General features: G+C 53.1%; 1 protein-coding gene across 3 annotated transcripts; it reads left to right on the forward strand.

Annotated features, from left to right (window-relative positions):
* The first annotated feature begins 871 nt into the window (after positions 1-871).
* Positions 872-21,657, forward strand: Kcnc4 (potassium voltage-gated channel subfamily C member 4). Of its 3 annotated transcripts, none has more exons than XM_021631659.2 (4): positions 872-1,571; positions 11,173-12,109; positions 13,979-14,182; positions 20,450-21,657. In XM_021631659.2, the coding sequence occupies exons 1-4, from the start codon at positions 873-875 to the stop codon at positions 20,503-20,505; spliced, it is 1,896 nt and encodes a 631-aa protein (XP_021487334.1). In that variant the 5' UTR covers position 872; the 3' UTR covers positions 20,506-21,657. The 3 variants fall into 3 exon arrangements, with proteins under 3 accessions (XP_021487334.1, XP_021487333.1, XP_021487335.1); XM_021631658.2 differs by having other exon boundaries at positions 20,512-21,657; XM_021631660.2 differs by lacking the exon at positions 20,450-21,657 and adding an exon at positions 16,392-20,443.
* Positions 21,658-24,111: the final 2,454 nt, after the last annotated feature.

The raw sequence follows: 24,111 nt of genomic DNA on the forward strand, positions 1-24,111 counted from the left end.
GGCCCCCGCAGCGCTGCACCCAGCCCGGCGCAGCTCCCGGCCCCGGACGCAGGACCCGGGCTCGCGGCTGCGGGCGCGCTTGTTTTCCTGCGGCCGCCGCCTGGTCCTGCGCAGCCCCCGCCCGCCGGTCCGTTCTGCTCGGCTCAGCCCCGCCCGCCACCGGTGCTCTGCGCTGGATTTATGAATGGGGGGAACAGGCCACATGCTGCCGCCGCCGCCTCGAGTTGACCGCACGCTGCCCGGCCCCGCAGAGCTCTGGCTACCGTAAGAGCATCCGCCTGACCCCGGTAGCCGCTCCGAGGACTTGTTGCTGTTACGCTGCTGCCTCCGCCGCCGCCGCCGCCGCCGCCGCCGCCGCCCGGAGGAAACCAGCAGCCTTTGGGCTCGCCGCCGTGGTTCTAGGAGCCAAAAGGTGGCCCGTGTGAGTGTGAGCGCTTGCGCCGCGGACCCTCGCGGTGCTTTGGGACCGTGCGCTTCTCTGTCTTTCTGGGGTTGGGGGGCGTGTCCCCGGCCCGGGGCATCCCTGTGCTTGCCCCTACCTCCTGGGACCCGGGACCCCTGGCTTGAGTCCTCGACCCCGATCTTCACCTCCTGCCTCTCCTAGCTTCTGCCTGCCCGAATCCCAACCACCTGTGCACCAGAGAAACCCAACTCCTCCCGCTCCGCGCCCCGGGAGGGGGGGAGGAGAGGGGGGTAGACAAGGGCAGAGCCACACCGCAGAAGGGGCAGCCACAGCCTCCTGCCTCCTCCTCCACCACCTCCTCCTCCTCCTCGTCGTCGTCTCCTCCCCCTCCCCGTTCTGACGCTGCCTCCTTGGGAAGGGTGTTTGGAGGGCAGCGGCCGCCCCAAGCCGGAGCCCCGCAGCGCTTCTTATGATCAGCTCGGTGTGTGTCTCCTCCTACCGCGGGCGCAAGTCGGGGAACAAGCCTCCGTCCAAAACATGTCTGAAGGAGGAGATGGCCAAGGGCGAGGCGTCGGAGAAGATCATCATCAACGTGGGCGGCACGCGACATGAGACCTACCGCAGCACCCTGCGCACCCTGCCGGGAACCCGCCTTGCCTGGCTGGCGGATCCCGACGGTGGGGGTCGGCCGGACTCGGATGGCGGCGGCGGTGCGGGCAGCAGCGGCAGCAGCGGCGGCGGCGGCGGCGGCGGCAGCGGGGGCTGCGAGTTCTTCTTTGATCGGCACCCGGGTGTTTTTGCCTACGTGCTCAACTACTACCGCACGGGCAAGCTGCACTGCCCCGCCGACGTCTGCGGGCCCCTCTTCGAGGAAGAGCTCACCTTCTGGGGTATCGATGAAACTGACGTGGAACCCTGCTGCTGGATGACCTACCGGCAGCACCGCGATGCTGAGGAGGCACTGGACATCTTCGAGAGCCCGGACGGGGGAGGGGGTGGCGCAGGGCCCAGCGACGATGTTGGCGACGATGAAAGGGAGTTGGCCTTGCAGCGCCTGGGCCCCAGTGAGGGAGGCGCGGGCCCTGGTGCTGGGTCCGGGGGCTGCCGTGGCTGGCAGCCCCGAATGTGGGCGCTCTTCGAGGATCCCTACTCATCCCGGGCGGCCAGGGTGAGTGGCAGAAGCCAGGGTCTCCCCACCACAGCGTCCAAGGGTTTCTTGGTGCTGGTGTTGGTGGGTCGGGTTGGGAGATGGGGTGGAAGGAGTCTGGCGTGCCTGGCAGACTGTTCTACCTGCCTCCTAACTCCCGCCTGGGCCCTTGGGAATAACCCCACCCCACCACCACCACCACCACCTTCTCTCCTGCAAGCTCCATCAGGAGATTGCATTCACTTAACTTACTACTTGGACCTAATCCCAGCTGTCTGCTCTGCCGCATGCCCCCTCGGTGAGTGGCATGCCTTCAACTTGGCATTTGTCGATCCTCTCTGGGTCAGCACAGTTGCCCTCCACGGGACCACAGTCCTGGAGAGCTTAAATATGGCCTTTTGCAGGGGTGAGGCAGAATCAATGAAGGAAATCTTGGATTGTTGGACGCTTAACCTGTTTCCATCTTGCCAGCAGCTCTAGGTGCAGGCGGCTATCCATTTTAGAGAAAGGGGGCGTAGTTTCCAGAACGCCAGTCTCTTAAGAGGCAGAGATGCCCAGAGCCCAGGCCTCCTTTCCTGATGGAGGACCTTTCTTCCAGGGAGCAGGCCGTGTCCCAAGGCTTTCTGTACCTCTGTCATAGCCTGGCCTCTGCCGAGGTGGAGTGTAGAAGTAGACAGGAGACGCCTGCTGTTTTAGGCTCTTCAGGATCCCAGGACAGTGGCCAGCCACAAGCTTCCTGATGGTGGTACCGGATTTGTCACTGCCCTCTTCTTTCTGCTGCAGCACTATGTGGCTTCCCAGAAAGCCTTGGTTCAGGTTACACTGGAAATGGATGTATGGGGAACAGGGGAAACAGGTTGATTTCGACAAGACCCACTGTCTGTCTTGAAGGCGGGAGGGGGTGCTAGAAAGATATGTGTTTATTCACTCACTCCAACATCCCTGGGCAGCCAAGACCCTGAAGAAGGCCTTAGACTGTAAAAATAGAAAAGCCCGGAGGCTGGAATGTGCTCTCACGGCCTTAGCCTAACACCTGGCTGGGATCTGTCTAGCATCCAGAAGGAAAAAAGAAAGGAGGAAAAGCAGTGTGATTGGCTGTGTCTGAGGTAGGCTTTTGGAAGCTGAAGCTGGATTGATTTGGTTCCTTTGGCATTTCAAGTTGTCGTGTTAATGAGCCTCAGAGCCTTGCTCTCCACCTCTCCTCAACGCCCCCATGGGCTGCTCCTCACCCTAGTCATGGGAGAAAAAGTTCCACTTGCAACCTAGAGAGCACGGGGTTGAAGAAAGCGGCTACAGGGACCAGTTAGGCTGGTATAAATACTAAGCCAGGGTCTTGAGCAAGAAGTCTCATGCAGGGCTGGGACTTGAGGTAGCTGCTGTAAGGCTGCTTTCCAGACCCGTCTGCCCCAGCTGCTTTGGTTTATGGCCTTACAGTCCTGAAACCAGCTAAGAAGGTGGAGGCAAGGTGATGTCCCTGACCAGTACACCTTTGCCGTGAGTTTATTCACCTGGGCAGTGTTGGCCCTTAGCTTGTCTTTACGAGGACAGAGAGACAGGCACAAGTCATTGAGACTTTTTCAGAGGTGTGTGGTAAGAAGGCAGAAGTGAGGGCAACCCAGGAAAGCAGTAATGAGAAGAGGCGGCTGTGAGGCCCTATTTCTGAGTACTCAGAGGCCTTTGCTTAGTTTTTCCCCTCTGGAATTGCAAGAGGCTCTACCATCAAGTAGAGGGTTATGTCTCCCATTTAAGCCGGGGAACCAGGGTTCACTTTCATTTCACGGTCTTGCCAAAGCCACCTTAGTTTCCAACCTTCAGATCACTAGTGCCGATCTCAATAGTGTTGTGGACTCTGGCTGGCACTTGTGCCAAAAGACTTGCCCACAGCGGAGGGACACAGGCAGAGACCAACTGTGAGATGCTCCTAGACATGCAAGTAGGAATACACAGTTTATATTAAAAATAATCATGATAACTCTTCACTGAGTATCCTGTTCCAGGACTTTGCTATGAAGATATTACATTAATCTCTATTCTTCCTAATGAACTTGAAACAGTGCCCACTTAACGGATTGAAGCTGAGAGCACTGGCCTGGGACAACAGAGCTGGTACAGGCCTTTGAATCAAAGCCAGGGCTCCTTCATGCCTAAGCCTTTACTCCTGTATTTACCATGTGCTTTCCCCACTGAAAGAGGCTATTTGCAGGATGAAGAAGTAGCTTGTTTCTCATCCCAGCCTGCTTATTGTCCTGAGGTTCTTTCCTGTGAAAAAACATCAGGAATCAATGGGACTCAAAAGTCCAAGGGAACCCCAGAAGGGACACTTTCCCTGTCACTCCTTAAGACCTGAGGGACAGTGGCATATAGAGAGCTCTGAAGTTGCATTTGTTTTCTCCATTGACCCCAACTTGGCAGAACCGTCCCCCGCAGGAGAGCTGTACTGTTGCATACCATCCAGTCAGCTGCACCTTCCCCAGAAGGAGTTTGCAACACTAGGGGTTGGTAGTCTCAAGATGTCCCCTGGGAGGGCGGAAGAGCCGTGCTCTGGGCCTTGAGGCATCTTTTCACATACAACAGTCCAGTCATTTGACTATATGTTATGACAGGAGCAAACCAGACACAAGCCAAAAGTGGACTGAGCTAATTAAGAGAGCCTGTTGCCTAGCTACTGGCCCAGCCATCAGTTGGTCCTTTCAGGAAGGCTCCTAGGCATGAGCCTAGGCAGGAGCCTTCACTGTTGTCAGGCTGCTTCTATGGCTTGAGCTGAGGACAGGCTGGTCCTGTCCTCAGCTTCTCACGGACACTGCTCTGGAGCAGAGCGAAGGTTCCTTTGGATAGTTTATAACCCAGGAGATGCCAGGATGACCTTGGGCAGCACCTGGATCTATACAGTCCTGCCTTGCTCCTTCCTGAGAGTAGACTAGAGGCCTACCTAATGGGACTCTGAGCTACCTTGGTTCCTTGCTCTGTTCTTTTGAGGTCCCAAGCAGAGCTGGATTTAACTCAGCTATCAGCTGCATAAAGACAGGGCCATAGCCCTTCTCTTTTGGCTAAGGTTCCTGGGTGGATCTTTTTTTCCTACCATGTTTCCCTTCGGTATAGGGGATTCCCAGGATTCCCAGGATCCCCATTGCCTCAGGAGCACAGCTAAAGATGAATGTTCTTCATTCTCAGGCCTCTGTTGTCTGTTAGGAGCTGGGCCTGGCATTAGCTCTGCTGTCTCCCCTGGCTCAGGAGAGGCAGGAATCATTCACCTCGATGAACAGATAAGACCACTGAGTCACAGTGACACCTCTCTGGTGAGCACAGCCAGTAGCACTACAATCCAAACCCAGGTCTCATGAGTCCACATCTGCTGCTACTCCTGCCTCCATAGTTCCAGCCCTGGAAGGCTTGGGGTGGCTCTCACTGGAGAGCTGCCTCCTCCACTCCACTCCTATCCTCTTCTTTATTCCTTATCTTTTCTAGAAATGCCTGGGCCTAACCCCCCCCCCCCTTTCTCACTTTTTCACCAGATGACTTTGATAGGAAAAAAAAAGAAGAAGAGGTCAGACTTGGGGCAGAGGGACAAGACTCATGTCCCTCTGAAGGTCTGACATGGCTGGTAGTCACAGTAGTCAGATAGGCTTCAGAGTGAGGACCAGCACTTGCTGATGCTTTGCCCTCTGAGCTAGGGCAATAGGATAGGGTGAGCATGAAATACAAGCCCAGGAGGGTAGCGCCAGCCCATCCTAGGCAGCCAAAGGCCTGCCTCCCCGCTGATCCTGCCTCAAGCAGCCTCCCAGTTTCCTCCTAGTGTTGTTTCTCTCTCGTTCTGAACAGACCAGCATTTGCCTCAAGAGCATCTTGTCTCTGGATGATGAGTTGTTTCTGTTTGTCACCATTTTCGTAGAACTGTGGAGTGGGGGAAGGGAGTGAAATTAAACTTGGGCTATTTTGGAGATCTAAGGAAAGAGCAGGCAGGAGCAAAGTTAGGTAGCTGGGCCTTGGGAAGAGCTACCTCCTTGATCCTCCACCTCCACCGTGGACATTGTTAGCCTGAATGCTGAGTACCAGCCACTCACCACCCCCTGGGTACAAACAGATGCCAGCCCAGCTCTCCGCTGGATTTTCTTTTTGGCCATGAAGTGCTCACCCCTCTTAGCAAGGAGTCCTGTCAGGATGTATGTAGGTTTGGCCTGCTCTAGAGAGCTGTCGGGGTGCTAGGTTCCTTGTTATCTGGAGGTACTCCAGGGCATACCTTTGTCACCTCTAGGCCCATTCACGTGGCTAATGATCCCGTCTTCTGACAGCTTGCTAGTCCGGTGAGAAGAAGCAACAGTCACCTTGGCTCTACTCATCTCAAAGACAGCACTTACTACATGAAAGCTACATGCTTGGGTTCTAGAAATGTGAAGAGTACAGTGGTCCGAGAAGAGCTAGGGCAGGTAGGATACTTGGCAGTAGAGAGAGATTGGTGACGAGAAATGGCAACGGTAATATTAGGTGCATTGTGATGAGAGCTGTGGTAGTGGTGAAAGATAAAGTCCAATAGGCCAGGACGAGTGACAAGTCCCACCTCTAAGTGGGGCGGGTTTCTAGGAGGAAGTAGAAAGTTGAGCCGAGTGGGCCTTGTAGGATGGTGACTTATCTCCTTCGCTAGTGGTTAAAAGGAGGCATGCTGTAAAAACACACATTGCCTAACTATGCACAGCCAGGGATGGGATTGTCTGTCCAGAGAAGACAGTTCTGCATGGGACGTTGACAGAGGGGCTCTTTGACAGTTACCTGAGCTGGATCAGATCCCATTTGGTTGAGGACTCACAGATTCTGGGCAGGCTGGTGAAGCCCTTTCGGCAAGTGTAAATACAGGTGAAGGTCAGCTCTAGTTGCTAGCTTACAGCCAGGTTGGGAAGAAAGGAAGAGTGGCCCTCAGCTAGGATAGGACCTCCTGTATGCCTCCTGGGGGTGGGGGGGGGTGGGGCAGGAGCTGTTCAAAGCTGCCTTCCTTGTCAGGTTCTGTTCCTTCCTTTCTTTTAATCCCAGGACACCCCAGTCCCTATCCAGTACCGCCTGGGTATGAAGATCTGGCTTTACCAGGAGCCTCAGCCCCTCACTTGATCTCCACAGATCTTCCTCTGTCAGTGTCTCTGGCTGTGTTCTCAATTCTTCTTTCTCCTACACGTCTTCCTTAATATAGGTTTTGGGTATGAGCCTCCTTATGTTTATCTGTCCATCTGTCTCCCTGGCCCTCCTTCCTTGGGCTCCCCAGTCCCCAGTGATTATATTCACTTCCCATTGACTAGACTCTGTCACATCTCCCCTCACCAGTGCTGGATTCCAGACACTCCAGGCTCTGTGCTCAGGTTCACAAGTATCATTTCTTTCAGTTCTGAACACAACTGTATCAGGCAGCTTCTTCTCTCATCGCCTCCCCCCCGCCCAAGACTGCATCCTGGGGCCTTTGCACCATTGTTCCTGCTGCCTCAGGAACTCAGCTTTCCTTTTAGGTTTTCATTCGGATTTCACCTTGTCACTGTGCTCTGACCTGACCACCCAGTTTGAATTAGCTCTCCCACTCCATGCCTCCTTTGTTTTCCTCTATAATGCTCATACCATTGGATATGCTATGTAAGTTGTCTGTTTAACTGTCAGCAGTTTCTTTCCACTAGGATGGAAGCTCCAAAAGGCAGGAGTGTTTGTCTGCATTTTTCCTGCTGTTCCCGGCAGGGTGGGTGTAGAAGTGTTCAGGTTCATCATAAATGATGATTCCAAGGCAGGTTGAGGCTAAGAAATTCACAGAGGTCTCATAGGCAGTTGGTAACAGAGCCTAATTTGAACCCAGAAGTGTGATCTTTAATTTGTTCAAAGACAGATTAGTAGGAAAAACTGGTAATTTGGCTGATAGTTGCAATGCTTGGGCCTATAGAGATGGGCAGGTCCCTTGAAGGCCATAGCGGCCAGTGTGTGAGGGGGTCTCAGGAGAACAGGGAGCTGGTAGGAGGAGTGCTGTCTGTCCCTGACAGTCGGGAGCCTCCTGTCCAGGCTGCTGAGCCCTACCTACGTCCTCTAGTGGGCACAGCCAGTTCACACCAGCCATTTTCTGCTTGGGTGGTTTTGACTTCCATTAGAATCCAGAGCCCGTGTCCTCAGGTCAAGGAGAGAGCAGACAGCTTCAGGCGCGGAATTCAGAACAAATCACTTCCAGCCCTCAGGTTTCTTTGTCTCCAGAAGCAGAAAGGGAGTTGACTTGTACAAACTTCTGAGGATTTGGTGATCAGTCGATTTTAGATGTAGGGGGTGGGCAGGAAGTGGGGTGGGGTGGGCGAGGACTCGGGGAGAGTCCCTCAGAGAGTACTTCTACCTCGGCTTGATCACCATCTTATGGGATCTCAGCACTCTCCATATTGAAGCTCACTAACCCTACAGTGCTACTGTGACGTGGGTACCCGTACTGTCCCAGCGCACAAAGAGAGGAGGGCACAGAAGCTACACCACAGCCACCCCTGCCCAGGGCTCTTTAGCTCTGCTTTGCCCTCAGGCAGGGATGGTGCAGGGCTTGATGAGAGGGAGGCTCAGGCAAGATTGACTTGGGGACTAAGGTTTACGCATAAGCAATGACCCCTTGCCGTATGCCACTGCTGCAGCTGCTGTGTCTTGGGGTCTCTTTTGTCCTAGGCAGCCCGAGTCAAGGGCCTTGTGGGGAATGAAACAATATCTCTCCCTCAAGGATGAGGCCTAGCAAAAAGCACCAATTACACCAGCCAGCCACTTAAGGAAACAATTGCCTGAGAGTACTGTAGAGGAAAGGAATACCGTAGGTCACTATAGGTCCTAAAGGACCTGTGCAACCTTATGGCAATTTGTGAGATATCTCTGTCCTAAAAATAAAGCCCAAGATGACTACAGGATTGGGTTGTTTTTCTGCCTGCATGAGGGTGTTCTGGTAAGTACCTGCTGTAAGTACCTGTGGCAGAGGCAGATGAAGAATGAAGACAGTGGTGAAGGTTGCTCCTATGGTGCTCCCTGGGCTCAGCCCCTTGGCAGCTCTTCCTGACCTTGTTTTTCCACATCACTAATTAACCTCACGCTCAGGCTCCCAGGTGGACTGACTCTGCTGGCTAACGGTCCCTCAGAGAGAGAGAGAGAGAGAGAGAGAGAGAGAGAGAGAGAGAGAGAGAAAGAAAGAAAGAAAGAGAGAGACAGAGAGGCAGGTGTGCTTGGGCTTTCATGCCTCCTACAGGAAGTGTTCTCCCCACCCCTCACTTCCTTCTGCTTCTTGGAGCACAGGGTGGAGCCAGGACCAACATTCCACAACATTGCCACAGCCACAGGCAGATGCTGTCAGCAGCTCATAGTTGAATGGCCATGGGGAGCCTGCAGCAGCCTGTGTTGTCTTGGCAGCCTTTTTCTCAGGGGAGGAAGAGAGGCCAGTCAAAGCACTTGAAATTTACTTTCCTGAGAAGTAGGTAGCAGGTGCTCTAGGAAGAGCTTTAAAGTAAGGGAAATGTCTGTGGTCTATGAACCCTCCTCCCCAATGTACTCCTTCCTTGCTACTTATGATCGGTCCTTCCAAACTTAAGCATAAAGTAAGTGATGTCATAGTGTATGGTGGGAGATCTGTTCCATGAAAGGTACACCCTCATGCTGAAATAGCAGCCTTCAGGGGACTGACGGGACAGGCTCAATAAATCGGGCCTACGTTCCTGGGACTGGAAGAGAATCTGCCCAGGGGATAGTAAAGATGGTATGGTGTGAAGGGGATGTATAGACCACATGCTTTTTGTTCATATATGGTTCTTACCCAGTCTGGGCAGTATGGCCCCCAAACAGTCATACAACCTCTCTAATCCTTGGTTCTTCCTATATGAAGTGGGAAGAGTAAATATGCCTTCTATGTCACTAAGAAGACTGAAGGCAGTGACACATACAGGGTGCCTAATAGTTCGAGGAGGAGAATAGATAGTGAATTTTGTGTTCAAAATCCCTTTCTTGACTTACTTCTATCCCAGAAGGTCCGGGGATATGGTTTCTAGCCCAGTTTACCATACCCTTCCCCCTCGTTTTTCATCTCCTGCAGTTCTTCCTCCTTTTCAGTGTAGGCACGCCAGGAGGAAAACCCCTGACAGGGAGATCTGAGTGCACGGGGATAAGACAAGGCCAGGTAGAAATTGGGAGAAGGACAGGCAGGGGGTTGTCAAATATTATGTGGTCATAGACTTCCCTCAGCCACCCGTGTAGATTCAGCCCTCCACCCGAGGGAGAAGCTGAGCCCCATTCACCAAGCAGGAGCAGTGGAGGGCCTTGACAGTGCTGAATGGCATGGCATGAATAACAGATGAAGGCTCTGTAATTGGTGTTATTACACGCGAATCTCATCCCCATTCATAATGACACTGAGTCCAGCCATTCTTCTGCCAAACGCTGCTGCCATCATTCTAGCTGAGCTCCCCATGGCTGGTTGGATCAGCTACCACCGTTTATAAATACAGATTATTTGACTTTGGAGCTCAGGGTCCTGGCTAACATTAGTTTGTAGGAAGAAAAACATTGGTTGTTTTGTGAACCATCCCCCCAACTCTTATCATAGCCCATGTTTGTCTTCCTTCCTGGATTTACCACCTAGGCAGAAGGTGGCTCTGGGTGGTAGGTGGGGTCGTGGAGGTAGGTCATTTTAATGGGGGCACAGTTGGCTGAAAAAAGGTTATTCCTTACAGCCCTTGTCTCTGGACATCCCTTAAAGCGATGGACCTTTACCTTGAGTGTGCATCAGCATTTAGGAAACTGCATAGTTTACTAGAGCACTTGTTGGGCTCTGTCCCCTCCGAGTTTCTCATTCATTGAGTTTGTGTGGCTGTTTCCATGCACCTGGGGCTTCTGGTTTAGGCCCCTCACTCCAAGAGCCTGATTATTGCAGCTGGGATGTGCGGACATTTCACCTGGGAGCTTGTGAGAAAAGGGGGAGTATAGAGCCTTCCCTAAACCTCCCAAGTCAACCACACTTGGACAGTTTTTGTTTTTTTTAACAAGTTTGACTACACACCCCTGCAACCCTAGCACTCTGGGAGGAAGAGGCAGACAGATCTCTGTGAGTTTGAGGCCAGCCTGGTCTACAAAGTGAGTCTTGGACAGCCAAGGCTACACAGAGAAACCCTGTCTAGAAAAACAGAGAGAGAGAGAGGCTTAAAACATGAATTGGGCATGTGGTAGGCAGGGCCAGGTAGCTATGGTGCCCTGATTTGTGGTTTCTGTAGGAAAGCAGCCTCTGTCTTCAGAGTGGCTGGGCAAAGCTTAGGAAACATTGCCCTAAAGCAGTGGTTCTCAACCTTCCTAACGCAGGGACCCCTTAACACACTTCCTCATGTCGTGGTGACCCCAACCATAAAATTACTTCATTTCTACAACTGTGATTTTGCTACTGTAATGAAAAATAAATATCTAACACACAGGATATCTGATACATGACCTCTGTGTCAAGACCCACAGGTTGAGAACCAGTGCTCTAGAGCATCAATGCATAGAGATCTTCTTCCATCTCTACGTTAATTCTACCCCTTGGCTAGCAATGGGCTAATGGAGGTCACTGTTCCCGATGAGGCCAACTGTCACTGACCTGATGGCTACCCCCTATTCTCCTGGCCCACAGGTGGTAGCCTTCGCCTCTCTCTTCTTCATCCTCGTCTCCATTACCACCTTCTGCCTGGAGACCCACGAGGCCTTCAACATTGACCGCAATGTGACGGAGATCCACCGGGTGGGGAATATCACCAGCGTGCGCTTCCGGCGGGAGGTAGAAACAGAGCCCATCCTCACCTACATCGAGGGCGTGTGCGTGATGTGGTTCACCCTGGAGTTCCTTGTCCGCATTGTGTGCTGCCCCGACACGCTGGACTTCATCAAGAACCTGCTCAACATCATCGACTTTGTGGCCATCTTACCCTTCTACCTGGAGGTGGGGTTGAGTGGCCTGTCTTCCAAGGCAGCTCGAGACGTGCTGGGTTTCCTGCGTGTGGTGCGTTTTGTGCGCATCCTGCGGATCTTCAAGCTCACACGCCACTTTGTGGGGCTGCGTGTCCTGGGCCACACGCTCCGGGCCAGTACCAATGAGTTCCTGTTGCTTATCATCTTCCTGGCCCTGGGCGTGCTCATCTTCGCCACCATGATCTATTACGCTGAGCGAATTGGGGCCAGGCCATCTGACCCACGGGGCAACGACCATACCGACTTCAAGAACATCCCCATTGGCTTCTGGTGGGCTGTGGTCACCATGACAACCCTTGGCTATGGGGACATGTACCCTAAGACGTGGTCAGGAATGCTGGTGGGGGCGCTGTGTGCACTGGCTGGTGTGCTAACCATTGCCATGCCTGTGCCTGTCATCGTCAACAACTTTGGTATGTACTACTCCCTGGCTATGGCCAAGCAGAAGTTGCCCAAAAAGCGAAAGAAGCATGTACCACGGCCAGCCCAGCTTGAGTCACCCATTTACTGCAAGTCTGAGGAGACTTCACCCCGGGACAGCACCTACAGTGACACCAGCCCCCCTGCCCGGGAAGAGGGTATGGTTGAGAGGAAACGGGCAGGTGAGTAGGGCGTAGGCATAGGACCCCTTCCCCTTCCCCGCTCTGTGCGGTCAAGGGAGTGCCCTTCACCCTTGAAATTTGGGTCTGTGCTGTATTGTACAAGCTTCACTGTGTGTAAGATGAGCTCCTGGGAGGGCAAAGTACTAAGGCCAACAATCTGTCCCATGGCTTAGTGATGTTGGGGAACATCAGCATCATGGAGTGAGTTATCCAGCCAGTGTAGGCTATGAGGGCGTGTAAGACGGACTGGTTTCCAGTCCCTTCTTGGGTCCTCCCTTGCTTTGTTCCAAGAGGCCAGTCCCTTCCCCTGTGGGCGCGACATATCAATGGGAAGGACATATTGATATCCTACCCTACTCGGATGAGACCCCAAGTGAGAGGTGGACATGGCCCACTTTGAGAAACTAGAACAAATGCCGGTGCTGATATGATTAGGCAGAGAGCAGGGCAGCTGTTCCTCCAAGGTGCATCGACACATGAGTCACTCCTTTCCCAACAATCACGTCTGCTGTCTCTTGGCCTAATAGATGTGATAACGTAACAGCAGTGGGAGGCTGCCTTCTGTTCAGCTAAAGCTGGAGTGAGTCCTGGGCTCATGGTTTGACATGGATAGAGGAGAATCGAGGAAGAAGTAGTCCAGGGTCTTGGAAAGCGGCAAAGTGGAAGGAACAGGTGTCTGTGTCTTGAAAGGGGTAAGACTGGGCATCAAATTCTGTCCTTCCATGGAAAGGCCACTCAAGAAAGCTCACCTCTTCTGGGCCAGGAAACAGGAAGGGAAACCAGCATAGCCCCCAGCAACAGGGGAGGAGGCCAGAAGGCAGGGAAAGCACTATCAGACTCAACTGGGCAGGTGGTAGGCCAGGTCTGGAGGGTGACCGGATGTCAAGCCACCAAGGCAGCAGCTCCTGGTTAACCCTAGAAGTGGGACTCATTCTCCAGACATGGTTCCTGAGTTGAGACTTACCTGTGACCTCTTGGTATGTCCCCATCACCCTGTTGGGGCTAGTTGCTCTCTGGGATTTACTGGGGTCTGGATCTTCCTTGATAGAGACCTTAATAGAGAAGCTTCCTTCTGTTCCCTATGACAGCAGTGGCCCTTCCTGATCCTGTAAGGAATCTAAGATGTGGTCTGAGGTCCAATCAGAACTCAGAGAGGACCCTCAGAGTTCTGTCCAAATGCAGAGAACCTTAGGTAGCCCCCTAGATGTGCACAGCACTCTGAGGCCCTTATCCTGCTTGACTGTCCACCCTGAGGTCTTACATGGCCAATGCCAGAGCCACTGGCTTCAGGCCAGGTGACCCCACCACATGCAATCAGCGACTGTAGTAGCTGTGTCCCTCTCTGACAAAAGCAAGGTGTTCTCACAGGGGAGAGTTGAAGTAGAGCTTCTTCCCTCTGTCTTCCCAGACAAAAGAGAGCCCTACCCCAAGCTCTTCAGCATGGCCTGGGTACCCGAGGAACAGAATAACTGCCGCTAGTGGTGCAGGGAGAAAGCCAGAGACACTATTGAGTGTGTCTGGCCACCACCCATTATCCCTGCTCTCCAGGTGTTCCCTGAGGAATGCAGATTCATCAAGAGTCTACCTGAGCCAGACCCGAGGGGAAATGAGAATCTGTGCCTGTCGGGGATGATCTCCTGGGACATCCTCACAAGCCCATTTGGGAATTACTGCTGCTGTAGGGTGTCTGTGCTGTGCTCTAGCCCCAGGAGAGGCGCTAGGCCAAAACTGAGAGAAAAGCCTTCAGACCAAGCACAGCTAGCCTACCTTTGCTTCCTGGACCTGGGATCTGAGAAGGCCCCAGGTAGCTAGCTCCCTTAGGAAGGCCCCAGCAACCATCTTAGCTTCCTTTCTCTCTGTCCCCTCCAGACTCTAAGCAGAATGGTGATGCTAATGCGGTGCTGTCTGATGAGGAAGGAGCTGGCCTCACCCAGCCCCTGGCCTCGGCCCCCACCCCTGAGGAGCGTCGGGCCCTGAGACGCTCAGGCACAAGAGACAGAAACAAGAAGGCAGCTGCCTGCTTCCTGCTCAGTGCTGGGGACTATGCCTGCGCTGATGGCAGTGTCCGGAAAGGTATGGCTCCCTGGGCTGGGCAGGTAGGGAGTCCCCACAGAGCTGAGTCTCCCCAGCCCGTCCCACAGAGCTTGAGGTCTCCTCCTCCCCTGAGCCCATGGCCACCATCTCCTCTGCCTTGGGTGCGTCCTCGCTTTTAGAATGGGTATCCTAAGTTACCAGCCTTTGCATTAGGAAGGCCTCTAGCATTCACTATGAGTCTATGAAGTCTCTCCCTCCAAGTTACCCACCCAAGAGAGTAGTTCTAGACATATTAGAGGACACTCTTTCATCTCCCTTACTCTGATCTTGCAGCTGCCTTTAGGCCTAGCCCACAGGGTCATACCCAGCCGTTTCCCTAGGCCTCCTAAACACTGCCAAAGCTTCCCCAAAGAAAGAGACTCAGGGATTCCAGGTCCCAGGTCTTCAGAGAGCCTAAAAAGGTCCTGTCTCTCCAGTTCTTCACCGGGGGCCTGGATCCCAAGATGGACGGACCCATATCTGCTAACTGCTGGGGTGTGATGGTCATGGGAAAGAGCCAGGGGTGGCTAGGAGTGGGTGAGCAGGAAGAGTGGGCCTCTCAGAGAGTGATCTGAAAGTTAGTAGAGCAGCCCCTTTCCTACCTGTCAAGGGAGGCTGGAATCCTATCAACAGGCTCTCAGCACACGGCAGGGACAGAGCTGAAGCTGAGCTGTGTAGCTAGGGATTTTAGCCTTAAAGGAGAGAGGAAAGCAGAAACCATTAGGATGAGAAAGGCCAATGATGGCTGGGCACCAGAAAGCTCAAGATTAGAACCTTGTCCTCCCTGTCTTCTGCTCTCCCGTGACCTTGCCTGTCCTGTGTCAGCACCTCCCCTAACACCCTATTTCCAGGAGAAGCTGTGATTCTCCCTAAACAAACACCACCCCCAACTTCTCTCTCTGGCCACTTCTTAACAAGTGAGGTTTGCCACTCTTCAGTCCCAAGTCCCACACTGAAACTGGTTTTGAGTCTGACAAGGGTAGTGGTTGCTACGGGAACAGCCTCTGATGCCTCTGAACCCTAAAGATGGCTGCTAGCTACTCAGTCCAGGCAGACCCCCTGGGGCACCTTCCCATGTGATTCCTAGGCATCCAGATTTGACAAGCTCTGAAAGGTGGGTATCCAGCTTTGCTGAGCACATGTCTTACTGGGTAACAGCCACGGGAGCAGCAGGACTGGCACCTGGAAGGAGATGGCCCAGAGGCCCCAGCCAAATGGCTATAGGCAGAGAATACTCAGAGCTCATATGCTCTCCCGTCACTCCTGTGCTCCAGTGTCCAGACTCTGGGCGTGCCTTTCTCCCTTGTACCTCAAGAATGCAGGAATGCCACTGCATCCTCTTTTACACCTAAAGAGCCTCACTCGGGCTGCAGCCTGCTAAACAACAGTGTAAAATGTATCCCCCACTCCAGGGGAGGACTTCAGAACACAGAGCTGAGGGATGAGTACCCCAGCCTCCCTTCTTGTGCTGTGAGGTGCTCAGTGAAAGTAGAGTTGTGGAAGAGACCATGAGAGTGCAAGTTAGGAGAGTCCCGAGGGCAGATGCTCCAACGTGTTACAGGCACCATGCAGAAGAGCCTGCATCCCTCCACTTTGCCTCCCTGGGGTGCCTTTGGGGCCCATCTGCTCTATTTCCAAGATGCCTCCACACTGCTTCTTGGCAACAAGCATGTAGCTCAGCCAATTAGAGTGACCTTCCAGAGGGAACAGGTGGGTTGCTGGGAAACAGAGCCTGCTAAGCAAGTGTGGCAATTAATATCACCAAACTCCCAGTGAGCACTTAACAACTTTCCCCAAGCCACACCCGTCTGCACTCATCTAGACCCATGACAAGGAAAGGGTGAGCCCCGGCCTCTTCCAGCCATCAAACTGACCCCATCACTAAGGAGTTGTTCCCAATGAGCCAGGAGTGCCCGTGATACAGGTGTCCACTGGGGAAGGTACTTGCTGGAACCTGTGGGGTCTCTGTGAAGCTGGACAGAGCTAGAGGGGAATAGAGACCTGAGGACACAGGTCAACTGGGTATAGGTCATATGGTCTTCCCTCAGGAGCCCAGGAGACTGATGACAGGGAGAGTCAGGGAGCCATTCCCTTCACCCCAGTCCGAGATCACATACCCCACAGAGTCTCTTGAAGTAGCGTGGACTCCATGGAGCTCCCTTGGTGAGGAGATGCTCCCCTTTGACCCATGTGCCTTTTCTTCACCAAGGCTGTGAAAAGTCCCGGAGTCTAAACAACATAGCTGGAGCAGCTGGAACCAGTCTGGGGCTGTCTCCACTGGCATCGCGGTACAGCTCGCCCTACCCTCCGAGAAAGCTCCTGCTCTCGCACCCCTTCCACCCTCTCACCAGCCCCCCACCGGGCCACTCAGGTTCTTAGCTCCACCCACGGCCTTCCTCAGCTCTGACACTGGCACACACATCCAAGCAGGCATGTTTACATGCCACCCTAGCCCCTCTCCCTCCTGAGGTCTGAGAGAACAACAGAAGGGAACTTCAGTCAGGATGGAGAATTCGAGTCTCTGAGCCTGCTCTACACAGTACCTGGCTCCCCCAGAAGTCCAGCCATAGAACCTGGGTGCAAGTGGGAGATATTCACAGGGCTCCTTTCTCATATCCAGTCTCCTGAACCACAGGGGCTGATACACTCAGGACCTGGGTCTCTGGGTTTTGCCTGCAGCTCAGGATCCTTCTAACCAGGGTGTGGTACATTGAGTATCTCAAAGTACTCAGCTTTGCCTTTGAGTCATACTTATATTTGTATTTTAATCACAGAAATTTCATTTGCATTCTTTATGGTCTTTACCCAGTAACCAAACAGCTTGTCTGTCTGTCTATCTGTCTGTCTAGCCAACCCATACCAAGATCAGCAGGTAACAAGGCTGTCTCACAGGGCATCTCTGCTGGTATAAAGGGCATCTGACTCCTTGGAACAGCAGCATCTGTGGCTAGAGCTGCCCTGGGAGCGGGACCTTGTGTTTTCCAGCTGTGACATGGGGGTGCAGGTGGGAGTTCCTAGAATCCAGGCCCCGGGCTTGGTGCAAGCCCTGGGCAGGGTGTCTAGGTTCTGGGAGGCCCTTCTCCCTGGGGCCTGTGCCCAGACTCATCGGGTAACACCCAGCGGCCCACCCAGCAGCCCATCTGTGCCCCGCGCTGCGGCATCTCTCTCCATACTGCTTCCTCTGCTTCCGCGACAGTTTGCTCCCTCTCCCGCTCCCTCAGATTCCCAGCCCTGCCTCTGAGTCACTTGCCACTCCCACCCAGCCTCTGCTCTGTATTCCTGCCAGAACCAGAGACTCATCTAATTTCTATAATTAAGTGTATTCATTTACCTAACGAGCCTGGGGGCACAACAGGTTTGTGAGTCATTGGGTGAGCAGGGGTACACCTTGCCCAGGGATGGCTGAGGGGAAGTAAGGAGACAGAAGCTATCCTACCCACACCTGCCACCGGCCCCACCTGCTCCTAAGACGCCCCTTCCTCAGCCCAGGGCTAAAGAACAAAAGCCTCAGCCATGCCATTTCCTGTTTCACCTGATGGGAATTGACCTGACAGCAGCTGAGCCACGTGCCTGGCAATTTTAGAGTCAGATTATGCAACTTTGAAAAGGGAGTGACTAAGGAAGGTCCATATTTGCTCCCTACAGGGTAATCAAGAGATCTGGTGAGATAGCTTTAGGGACCTGGCAGGAGGCTAGGACCTAGGGGCTCGACTCAAAAGGTGGCCCAGACATAAATACAAGATTGTTTCCAGGGGTCTTGGAGTGCAAAGGATGTGACCAGCACTGAGCAAATACTAGCTGGCCCTCTGAAAAGGTCTGTTAGAGCAGGCCCTGGGACACTCCAGCTGATCTGTGCTTAGATAGGACCTGAAGCCACTTGCTTTCAGGATGAGCTGTCTTCTGAGAGGTGAGATGAGGAGACACAGAAAGGTGGCAGGGATAAGGAAGTCTGTGCATCAGGGTAAGATGCCGAGTCTGAACTCAGCTTCCTCGTGGTACGTTCAGCCCCACCCAGCAGGGCTCCTGGCACCAGGAGACTGTGGTCTGACAGAGACATGATGAGCCAGGTGTCCAGTTTAGCACGGGTACCACAGCTATTTTTCTCTGACTTGCCGTTCTGGTTCGGAGAGCCAAGGTAGCTATTTCTGTGGCAGCCCTCAAGTTGTCAGGAGCCCAAGTTTCCACGGCACCCACCGCCTCCTCCCCTCTTCCCTCCTACGGGGATGGGCATGCTCACAGCACCCCTGTGGGGGCCACAGATGTCCCTGGGCGACACAGTGCATCTGCCAGGCTGAAGCCCCTAGTGCTTTGTTGGAGGGATGGGCTCCTAAACAACCCCCACCCCCACTCCGCTCCAATCCCCTTGCTCAACAGGCCCCAGTGAGTGGAAGAAATAGGTGGGTTATCTGCCCTCAGCTACTTAGGACTTTTGGGTTTGCCCAGAGTCCTGGGAAAGAATGAATCTATCATTTACCGAGCCTTTGCCCTGAAGGTGGTTAGTTGACTATACAGGTCTCAGGCCCATGCTGGCCTCGAATATCCTTCTCTAGGAGGATATTCAGAGTCGCTCCCATCCAGACTCTGAAGGCAGAGTTAGCTTTTCCTTGGATGGGACTTGGGAATGGTCTTGTTGCTTTGGCTTTTAGAAAGTTGGCCCTGTAGCTGGGGGCAGGCCCCTTTCTAAAGAGGAAGCAGGAAGCCCAGGAACCAACTACTAGGCTTACCTTCCAGTCTGCCAGGACTACTGACAACCCTAGAGTTAGCTTCACAACCGTTTTTCTAAGAGGGGTGACTGTGAGGTGCCACCAGTGGGAAGGATGCTGTTCAGCTACAGCTAGGCCAACAGGAATTAGAGGGTCTGCTCTAGTTCTGGCCAGAGCTCCAGGAAGCACCCATGGCCACCAGGACTGCCCTTCACAAAGCATCTAAGAGAGCAGGGCTCTGGTCAGTATCCCTTGGAAGCTCCTGCCCCAACTCTGGTGAGTTGTGTAGGTTAAATTCCAGCATAAGACGCCTAGAAAGACTCTCCCCAACTCTCAGAGGACCACAGGGAGGGGAGAGTGTAGAGACCATTAACAAAAGCCTCCCCACCTCATCTTAGGATCTAGTGGCTTAAAGGGTGGCTGGAGACCACTCCCCTTTTCCCTGTGAGTAGGGACCAATGGCTGGGTATTTCTGAGTATACACAGACAGATCGATGTTAGGAATACAGGGCAAAGGGTAGCTCTGTCTTGTCCTCAGAAATGGCGCTCTGAAGAGTCTTACACTCTTGTGGTTTCCTCAGGGAGAGTACTCGGAGGCCCAGAACGCTAGAAAGAAAAGGGGTAGTGTTTAAGGGGGCCATTGGGGCCACAGTCTTCAGGAGATGGCAACAGGTAATTCTGAGACGTGAACATGTTTATATCAAAGAAAAAAAAAGATTTTAACATGTCAGGGAGCCCCATAGCAGAAGCTGTGAGATGTGAATGCCAAACGATGTTCCTACCTTTAACCACAAACCTAATAACTATAGTAATCAATGTGGGAGGCGGAAACTTCGGCCACACCGTTAGCCCTGTCTCCCTAGCTGTTTAGCCAGTACTGCCACTTGGAAATAGGGAAAAAGACCCAAGCCTCAGAAGCTGAGGCTGTGGGTTTTCTGGGGGCTTGGGTTTCTTAGTAATATGCTGTGTGCCAGCCTGCTTTCCTGAGGCTGTGTGCCCTCCACCACCACCCACAGAGCCTCAGGACTCTACCTTTCATTTTGAGGTCAGCGGCTGGGTGTGACATGGCTCCATATTCTAAGGACATCTTCACTGGCTCCCTGGGATAGTGGAATTGTCCGTGGTGGTGAGGGCAGATGGAGCTGTTTGGGGTAGGGCACAGATTGGGTAGGGAAGAGCTGGAGTGACAGGCCATGAGCCATAGTCCACATCAGGAATTTTCCCCACTGCCTCCCTGCTAGGGTTATGGGGTTTGCCATGGTTCCTCACCCTGCGGCATTAGAACTCTGAAGACTCCAGGTGTTGGAAACGGTTACCCAAGCTTCCCCGTTACCTGGGTCTCTTCTGCCTGAAGGTGGGTTGGCAGAGAGTTAAAGGACTCACCCCACTCCTGTATCACCCCAGCTCTTCCTTGCCTCTTGGCCCTGGGTTCCCCATGCCTTCCAGCTCTGCTCTTGGCTGTTCCTTAGCCCACAGCCTGTGGGTCAGCAGCTGGCTGGCTTCCTTCTAACATCTCATTCTTTTGTTTCTCCCTTTCTTTTGCTGAACTCTTTACACCCCCCAGAAGGCAATGTTGAACCGAAAGCGTGCGTCCCAGTGTCTCACACCTGTGCTCTTTAAACACAGAGACCTGCCAAGACGCCCTCTCGTCCAACTATGCCCACGCTGAAGTCCTCACCCTCTCTTAAAGCGGCAGCAACGTGAGAAAGACAGGCAGACAGACAAAAAGCCAGAGCCTTAGGGAAACTCTGGAACCCAGGCACGAATCTTTTGCTGGGAAAGACTCAGAAATCCTTGTTTGCACAGAACTGGTGGAAAAAAAAAAAAAAAAAAAACCTCTCACGTGACTCTCAGGGCCCAGAGCCATCTGGGTCTGACACTCTGTTCTACTGTACATTGAAGAGACATATATGCACATATAGTATCTATATTCATACATATATAGTCTTGTGTGTAGCGCACGTACTACTGGTGGTCTGTCTTCATCGTTAGGCTGTGTCTCCCAAGTCCTCTCTTCCCACCCTGTTTCCCCTCCCCTCTTCCTTCACGGATTGTTTCTTCTGACCTTGTTGTATGAAATGTCCCAGGAAAAGTGCACCTGGGACCTGCCCCTCCGCTGGGTGGTCCCAGGCTGCTCTCCCTTGGGGGTGTTTCCCCTGCCAGCAGGTGGCCTTTTTGAAGTCTGCTGAAGGCAAGATTGCCCTCCAGGGTCACCACTTCGCTAGCCCAACCCCACCCCAGACTGGGGTTCTACCTCCCACCCCACACCTCGATTTGTGGGGTCACTTTCAGGGGCTCTTCTGCAGCCCTCTGTCACTCCTTCCAGCACTCCTTCTGTGTCCTTGACAGAGGGGAGTTTAATTTCTTTGGTGTGTGTCTCCTTTGTCCATTTGTTTTCAAAGATGCTGCTGGGCAGATGGAAGGGGATCTGTTTGCCCACTGGGCTCAGGGGTCTGAGAAGGGGACACCTTGGGCGAGAGGAAACCAGTTGCAATACTGTACTTCCTGGCCGGTGGCCAGAGGATGTGTGCAATAGCAGAGGCCAGGTGACCCCTTCAGCCTTGGCCTCTGCCCCTCCCTCGGCCCTTCCTGCTCCCCATCCCACCCCCGCCTTGGTATTGGTCAGTCCTTTTCTAAAACTGTCCCCTTGTGTGTGTCTGAGGCATGCTTAGGCTGGGCCCACTGTGCCCTGTCTGCATGCCCTCAGCTGTCATGCTGTGCCCAAGCACCAATAAAAACATCTCAGTGTCGTACTGCTCCTGTGCGAGCATCTGCCTCGCCTCTCTTTTCTGACTGTGGGTCTGGGGGTGGGGGGGAGGACACCTCCCTGAGTTCCAACCAAGATACCACCTGAGTCTACGGAATGCCAGCACACCTGAGCCTAACTGAGTCCCCGCCAGGACTCTCCCTGTGGCTCAGCTCCTGCATTTAACAGCTAGCAGTAAATACTCAAAAGTGACCGGCCCAAGGCAGCAAAGAACATAACCCTAAAACCCCGAGCTGCTGGGCAGTGTCCAGGTTACCTGCTACTGCCACCTGAAGCCACCATTGCATGGACTAAGTCTTCCTTGTGTAGGGATGTCCACTGTATGCCTGCCTGTTTGTACAGGGACCTCCTTCTCCCTGAAGCTGCATTAGTCTAAGTGGGCCAAGGCCCTGGGGAGGCCAGCCATTGCAACGACTGCATGATGGCTGATGGACTGGAGCCAACACCGGACTGGTGGCACAACCAAGAGCCTCTTAGGGATGGAGAATAAACATGCTTTGGGTACATGGGCTAGGGAAGTGGCAAGTTCTGGTATGCTGGTGACTCTCACTATATCTTCCACTCCCACATAGGAGCGTAAGAAAGGCTGGCTTTATGAATGCACAGGCCTTCAGCCAATCAGAAGATCCCCCATGCTGGGTTTAGGGCTCCCTTGTCATTGTGGTAGAGTTTCTAATCTTTTGACAAGATCTGTGGTTTCGTTTGTACTGGGCTCTACAAATCACATAGCCAGGTCTAGTTGCTTTTTCGTCTTACTCTTCACTCTGTCTAAGCGGAAAAAGTCATAGGAGCCCCCATTTAGTCTTGATCTGCCACTTACTTGCTAGATGACTCGGGGGCAACTTCTCAAATTTGTTTTTGTTGCTGCAAAATGATGGTGTATCCCAAAGATGGCATATGAGCCTGGCCCAGGTCAGGTGTCTGCACACAGCAGGCAGGAGACAGGAATTCTACAATAAATGCTAGCTTCCTCCTCACTTTTGCCTTCTGCTCAGGCTTTTTTTTCCTGAAGATTTCTTCATGTTCAGACACGCTCAGGAAAGGACAAGAGCTGTCTAGGGCAGTACAGAATGGCAGGGTGAGGACCGCAGGGCTCTGGGGAAGGAAGAAACAAGGGGAAGCCTATTCCTGAAGTGGCATGGAAAACCAGCCATGAGCCTGGGCCAGCAGCAGAGGCAGGGTGGTGGCAGGCGGCCAGTTGTCAATTAAAGATAAAATCTCTCCTCCAACTGGAGGGCAGATAGGGCTGTGCCCTCCCCGCACCCCCCAGGAGAAAGCCATTTGCAGCCAGGCTGCTTGGAGAAGCTTGGCCAGGCGATAATGGGATGGGATGTACTGCTGGCTCCCTAATGACATTACGCATCAGGGCCCACATCCAGAATGGCTGTTTTTTTCGTTTAGCTGGAGTTTTTTGTTTTGTTTTGTTTTGAACATAAACATGAAACCATATTTATGGGGCTAAGAACCTAACAAAGAGCACATGAGTATTGGATGCCAGGAGCATCCAGAGGGGACCTAAGGGGATGTAGCTGGGACACACAGTGACACCTCCAGGGCTCTGCAATAGGCAGATGCAGAGTTTCCCTTCCCTCAGAAGCTGCACCATGAAGGAAGACACACTCTAGGCTTCTGCTGTCCCTGGTGCCGGAGTTGAGCCTGACTTGGAGGCTACCTTAGAGAATGGAACAACAGTGCTGGGATGGGCCTTGAGAGGCAGCGGGGTATGAGTCCCAGATCTGTTATTTCCTACTTCTGGGTTTCTTGGGTCGCCTCAATCTCCATTCTCCACCGTCAAAATAGGAGTAACAAGCCTGGCAGTGGTGGTACACACCTTGAATCCCAACACTCAGGAGGCAGATCTCTGAGTCTGAGTCTAGCCTGGTCTACAAAGTGAGTCCGGGATAGCCAAGGCTACACAGAGAAGCCCTGTCTCCAACAAACCTACATAGAAACCATCATAGGAGTAACAGTGGGTATGTTGAGCTGTAGGAGAGCGACGCAAGGTGGTGCCAAGGAAGCTTTTCGAGCAGCATAATCCTTGTTTACCGAGCTTGCAAGACAGCCCAGTGGGTAAAGACACTTGTTGCCAGTCCCTGCATTCAATCCTTAGGACTGACATGGTGGAAGGGGAGAACTGGTCCCTGCTAGTTGTCCTCAGACCTTGACATGCACACAAATAAATAAACTATTAAAAACCATTGCATTTATACAAACATAGATGGGGGGGTTACATGGAGCAACCTCCACCAACAGTAATTTGGTCTGACGCCTTCGCTTTTCAGAAGAAGTACCATGAATTAACCTCATTTCAGTAACTGCCCTTCCCCCTTTTTAACAAAGGGGTTAGGGGAATAATTAAATAAACAGCATGCATGTGTTTGGCCTGAGCCTTGCATGTAATGCTCATGGAAATTCATTCTGAGATTTGCGATGTTTTGCTCCACAGAAAAGAAAAATCG

Source organism: Meriones unguiculatus, chromosome 10, assembly GCF_030254825.1.
Source record: "Meriones unguiculatus strain TT.TT164.6M chromosome 10, Bangor_MerUng_6.1, whole genome shotgun sequence".
Taxonomy (NCBI): domain Eukaryota; kingdom Metazoa; phylum Chordata; class Mammalia; order Rodentia; family Muridae; genus Meriones; species Meriones unguiculatus.